This window comes from Chrysochloris asiatica, unplaced genomic scaffold (genome assembly GCF_000296735.1).
Source record: "Chrysochloris asiatica unplaced genomic scaffold, ChrAsi1.0 scaffold00336, whole genome shotgun sequence".
Lineage (NCBI taxonomy): Eukaryota > Metazoa > Chordata > Mammalia > Afrosoricida > Chrysochloridae > Chrysochloris > Chrysochloris asiatica.
In genome coordinates, this window is record NW_006408854.1 from 1,077,571 (window position 1) to 1,084,091 (window position 6,521).

At 35.7% G+C, this 6,521-nt stretch overlaps 1 protein-coding gene across 1 annotated transcript in view; it reads left to right on the forward strand.

Moving 5' to 3' along the window:
• Window positions 1-6,521, forward strand: part of GPR98 (G protein-coupled receptor 98) — a 962,819-nt gene that overhangs the window by 115,807 nt on the left and 840,491 nt on the right. The window contains 3 exon segments of the mRNA XM_006875701.1: window positions 308-388; window positions 1,807-1,946; window positions 4,678-5,287. Coding sequence (XP_006875763.1) covers window positions 308-388; window positions 1,807-1,946; window positions 4,678-5,287 — 831 coding nt within the window.

Sequence of the window (6,521 nt, forward strand, 5' to 3'; positions counted from 1 at the left end):
TGGTGCTGTAGGATAAACACTGCACTGCTAACCACAAGGTCAGTGGTTCAAACCCACCAGCCACTCCTTGGAAACCCTATATAGGTTGCTATGAATTGGAACTGACTTGATGGCACTTAACAAATTGGTAACTTTACTAGTGCTATAATTTTATTATTTAAAATAATGCTTTCTATGGAAGAATGTATGACTTTGGGTGGATATTACTGCATTTTCCTCCTTGGTTATCATGTTTTAAGAAATCTTAATTTTCTCATGTGTCAATGTGTGTTGTGTGGGTTATGTCTCTATGTGTCTTCTTATGAAGTGGCTGAACTCTTTAGGGTTGATGGCAGTGGTAGTGGTGATGGGGACTTGGAATTCTTCGTCCCAACTATTCACAAACGTGGTAAGCAGTTGATCCAAGGCCTTTACTATGATACGTTTTCATTTCGATTTCTCACTGTAGAGACAATAACACTAACCATTTGTTGTCATATTCTTGTTGTCATATGGTTATCTCACTTAACCATATTTTATCTCACTTAACCATCACAATGAGTTCAATATCATGGGCACCTTGTTACACTCATCACCCAGAAAGGCATCAACTTAGAACCAAATCTCTGCCTTCTTCTGAAGCCTACACTCTACTCCTTCCACGAACCTAGTGTCCTTTCCTGGGTCTAATTTTAATAAAAATAAAAAATTATTCACAGTCACATTTTAATTGATTTAGTTTCCAGAATAGGTACAACTTAATTAAAAAATACCATTATGTATTATTTAAGCCAGGAATTGTACACATTTTACTTCGATGTAATTTATAAAAGCAAATATTTAAAAAACACATTACTTAGCTTTGAGGACCCTAAAAAGTAAAGTAGTACATTTATATTTTTATTGTTAATACATCAAGCTTATTTTCTATTCAAAAAGAACCACAGATTCTAACATACATGTATTTAATTAAATAAACTGAGAGAAAAAATTAAGGAGAAATTGAATGCAAAGAATAAATTGTTAGTTAATGGGTGGGAATATTGAAAAGAGGAGGGAGTTTAAAGTGTACTCATAGACCAACATGATTCATCATTTTACTCCCAAATATTTTTCTATAATAAGAAAGAATATTTAGAATGCTTTTTAGGTAAAACTCTAATGAAACTGAAATGTTCCTTTTTTCATGTTTTGCCAGGACTCATATTTTGTCCCTTTTCTCATTCCTAACCTCTGTATTAAGTTACTCTTATTAATTCTGAAATTGTCTATTTTCTTATATGCATGTATAACCACAATTTAAACTTGACCTTTTTTCTTAGGAAAACATTAGATATTTCTGTAGATCCTGATGTATTTTTATTTGCAGGATTTTATTATTTAAGACCATGAGAAGTAGATCTGTAATGACATAATGTAATGATAAAAATAGGGCTAGAATTATAGAGAAGCTACTGTTTTATAAAGGTAAGCGTCATTTTGGCTCATGTTCTGAGGTCACCAAAGGTTGTGGGAGACCTTCCTCCCACATTCTGTGTGGAAGAATGTTCTCTTTCACAGAGAAGAAAAAGAGAAACAAGTTTTCCTTATTCATTTCCTAGTGCTTATGTAGTACTTGTATATCACATTGGTGCCAAAGTAGATAGAGGTCATAAAAGGATGAATATATGTGGCAACCATTTATGTCTGCCTTTCTTTCTAAAACAAATTAGAGCTTACTCAGTGAATGGAATCATTCTTTTGAAAAAGTTGTTCCTTGGCTTTTCCTTTGGTTTGTAAATCACTTATTAACATTTTCTTGCTATTTGTTGGAACTTGTTCATGCAGCCAGCCTAGGAGTGGCTTCCCAAATTCTAGTGACAATTGCAGCCTCTGACCATGCTCATGGTGTATTTGAGTTTAGCTCGGAGTCACTCTTTGTCAGCGGAACTGAACCAGAAGGTGGGAACAGCACTGTTATATTAAATGTGAGTACAGTTTCCTCCATCATTCTTGGACATTTTTTGTCCTTTTAGAACTGTCTTTTTATGAAAATATGTTCCCTTTTTTTTTTTTTTTACCCCTGTGTGGTAAAAATGAATAAGAGAAATACAAATTATCAACGAATAGTGATTTAGCCTATGTTTTTGTATTTAGTTTTGCACGTAGACTTATCTTAATATACTGAGGATTCCTGGCCCTTTAAGGAAAGTAATGGTGATGTACCACAAGTCTATTTTACATAGATTTTTAAGTTAGTTGGTACGTAGTTGTTGTTGTTAAATGGCGTTGACTCAGTTCTGACTCGTAGTGACCCTGTCTAGGGTTTCCAAGGAGCAACTGGTGAGTTTGAACCGCTGACCTTGTAGTCCAGTGCTTTATTCCACAGAGCCATACTAGGACTCCGTTAGTTTCTATAGACTGTAGTACCAAATGTCTCCAAAATCTCGTTGACTAAATATTGCAAAAAATTGTTTTTTTCTCATAGTAGATTTAAGTTGACAAGTGGTTCATGCAATTTAAGTTGACAAGTGGTTCAGATCATTGCAATGTTTTAAGGGAGAAAAGAGACTCTGTCTTCATGTACATAAATATTATGGTGGTGGTGTGCTGTGACTCATAGCGACTCTGCATATGGTTTCCGAGGCTGTAAATCTTTATGGAAGCAGAAAGCCTCATCTTTCTCCCACGGAACCTCTGGTAGTTTCGAACTGCTGACCCTGAGGTTCACAGCCTGATTCGTAAGCACTATAAATATTATAGAGACTCTTTATTAAGTCTTAAACAGGGGTCAAAACACACAAGAGCTCACCCAAGTGAGAGCAAATATCAATATAACAATATGATAAAATCCAAAGTTCTACTCCAGGTACAGAAAATAAAGGATCTCCTTCCACAACCAGGATGATGGCAGCAGTGCATCACACATGCATGCAGGGTCTAGGGAAACAGGGAGGGGCACTATTATAAATAGGTAAGCTTTTAGTCTGTCTCAGACTCTTGGGGAATGGCATCATAACCAGGCGACCATTCACCTGCAGCTATTAAAACTCCCCTGAGGGAGTTTCTGTTCTTCCTTTGCTGGCTGGGGGAAATAGTTAAAAACCCACTTTCAAATGCATTATGTTTCTGAGTTTGGCAATTTAGTCCTCAGAAGTGCATGAGATACTCAAGAAAAATTGGCATCTGAACACTTAAACCTAGGCACAAGATGGAATTAAGCTCTTCCTGGCTGGAGTTGTCCATATGCAAAAAGCCTTAAGATTTCAAACTCTAAAGCAGTAATCACTTAGGGGTCAAGGAGCACAAAGGTACATTTCAACAAGTGATTCTACCTTAATAGTGGAAGTATTAATGTGGAGAATTGCGAGAGGTTCTTACAGTTTGTTTCTGGAAGTAAATGACATCAAGTCACATGGCCATGCCTGCAGGTATAGAAGTGCAATTCTCTAGCTCTCTTTTTTTATCTTTTGGAAGAAAGGAAAATCCAGAATGTTTGTCAACAGCAATGGTAATAGCAACTCTGTATGTTTGTTTACTTTACTTTCTTCTAAGATCCCACTGCTAAACGACTCAGAGGTGGTAGAAATATCGCTAGCTTCTTTGGTTTCCTATAATTAATGAAGAACTCACCCCACCCTACTGTTGTTGAGATGATTCAAACTCATATGGACCCTATAGGACAAGGTAGACTGCTTCATAAGGTTTCAGCACCTGTGACTCTATACAGAAGTAGACTGTCTCCTCTTTTTCCCTCAGAGGTACTGGTGGATTCGAAACTATATCCTATATATCAGCAGCCTAATGCATAATGCACTATGCCTCCAGGACTCCTTAAATGAAGAAGACCACTCAAAATATAACCCTTTAGTACTTTTGGTAGATTTCTAATAAACTATTATAGAATAAGTGAAACAGCTTTAGAAAGGATAACTAATTGCTGAAGAAAAAGGGAAAGGGCCAAGAATTATAAAATTCCTTTGTCTAACTTTATTAGGAATTTTACATAGCAAATATAGTGCAAAAGACCTATGTGAAGTGTTAAAGAGCAAAGATGTCACTTTAAGGACAAAGGTACTACTAATACAAGCCATGGTGTTTTCAGTTACCTCATATACGTGTGAAAGCTAGACAATGAATAAGGAAGACGTGAGAAGTATTAATGCATTTGAATTATGGTGTTGGTGAAGACTATTGAAAGCACCATGGATTACTGCAAGAAGAACAGACAAATCTGTCTTGGAATGCTCATCACTTTCTTACAATAAGTTATACACCTTATTTCAGTATATGTAAAAATTTCCATGAATATGCTTAAATGTAAAAAATACTTTGTTAATTACTAGCTATATTTGAATTGCAGAAAAGGTACAATTAATTAGAAGCTAAAAATGTTCAGTTCATTAATAAATTTAATGATTATTCATTAAATAATTTTAGCCTTGAGAACAGCTTATGTAACATAAAATAAAAATGTAATATGTTACTACCATATGTATTTAGGAATCCTGGTGTGGTGCTGTAGGATAAACACTGGACTGCTATCTATAAGGTCAATGGTTCAAACCTACCAGCCATCCTTGGAAATTGTATACAGGGTCATTGTGAGTCATAACTGACTTGATGGCACTTAACAACAGCAACAACATATGTGTTTAACCTCTAAGTCAATTATGTTCTTCCTCTTTTTAATACCTTTTCATATTAAATATTTCATAGGTTATGAGACATCATGGAGCTCTGTCTCAGGTGACTTTACATTGGAACATAGACTCTGATCCTGATGGTGATCTCACCCTTACCTCTGGCAACATCACATTTGAGATTGGGCAGACAAGTGCCACCATCACAGTGGAAATATTACCGGATGAAGATCCAGAATTGGATAAGGCGTTTTATGTGTCAATCCTTAGTGTCTCCAGTGGCTCATTAGGAGTTCACACTAATGCCACATTAACAGTTTTGGCTAGTGATGATCCTTACGGGGTATTCATCTTCTCGGAGAAAAATAGACCTACTGAAGTTGAGGAAACCACCCAGAACATTACGTTGTCAATAATAAGATTGAAAGGCTTCATGGGAAAAGTCATAGTTATGTATGCAACAATGGATGATATGGAAAAACCACCTTATTTTCCACCCAATTTAGCCAGAGCAACTCAAGGAAGGGACTATATACCAACTTCTGGATTTGTCATTTTCAGAGCTAACCAGAGTGAGGCAACAATAACTATTTCAATTTTGGATGATGATGAACCAGAAAAATCAGAATCTGTGTTTATTGAACTACTTAACTCTACTTTAGTAGAGAACGTTCAGGATCGTCCAAGTAAGTATACATTAGTGTGTTATTTATTATTTAGAGACAGGAATCCTGAGAAAATAAATGTAGAGTTTTACAACAGTAATATAGCAAGCTCTAATTTGAAAAGCACAGTGGATTAGAACAGTTACAGCATCAATGGGCTTAAACACAGCAGAGATGTGAGGTTGGCCCAGGACCAGGCAGTGTTTCATTCTGTTGTGTATAGGGTCACTATGAATCAGTACCGACACGATGGCACCTAAGAACAACAATTTAAAATGCATCATTTCCCAAAATTTTATCTGTAAGGTGCTATTAACAGGACACCTCATAGAAATCATATTTTGAAAGTCATTCCAGTTCTAAATTTAGAAGCTTCTGTTTGATCCATGTGCACATGACCTCTAGTACTCTTGGATTCAATCTATAGGGACTCAAACATACCAACAATCATGAAGATGATGCATGACCAGGAAATGTTTCAATTTATTATACACAGTCAGAGTCAGAGTCAACTGAGTGGCCACTAACAAGAACAGTGCTATTGTGCTATATATTGTTGTTGTTAAGTGCTGTCGAGTCAGTTCTGACCCATATTGACCCTGTATAGGGTTTCCAAGGAGCAGCTGGTGCTTATATGAGGATCTTTAAAAACTGTGGACAAATAGAAATAAGAGAAAAAAAGATAGTGAAATTTTTTTTCATGAACTTTTTCAAGTCCTCTCATTTTGTAGCTTCCAAAACATTTTGGAATCTGTCTTAGGATTTTAAGGATAATTCTGGCAGTAAGACTGAACTTTTCTCTCTGATCCATTTCTGGAAGATTTCCTAACCAGTGGAGGCTCTGTGTATTGGTGAGAGACAATTTAATGTCAATTTAAGACAATATGTGTAGGAAACACACGAAACCTTTTTAAGGAAACTGGAATTATATTGCCCCAGATGAAAGATCTTGAGATCTGCACACTGACTATATTCTGACATATGAATTAAAGTTTCTTGATCTTACTTGTAACACTGGTATGGATAGATTGTATAGGGTGAGTAACATTTTTGCTTACAGTGCAAGTAATCATAGTCCAAGGTTACAGAGGATATTTACTTCATATGACAATTTGACCATTGCTAACATTAAATCTTTTTTTTAACTTTTTATTGCAAATTGGGTCTAGGTTTACAGACAGTATCATCAACTTTGCATTCAACAAATTATGTACTTTGTTTCATCTCAATGATTACAATCCCTTCCTTGCAAAAA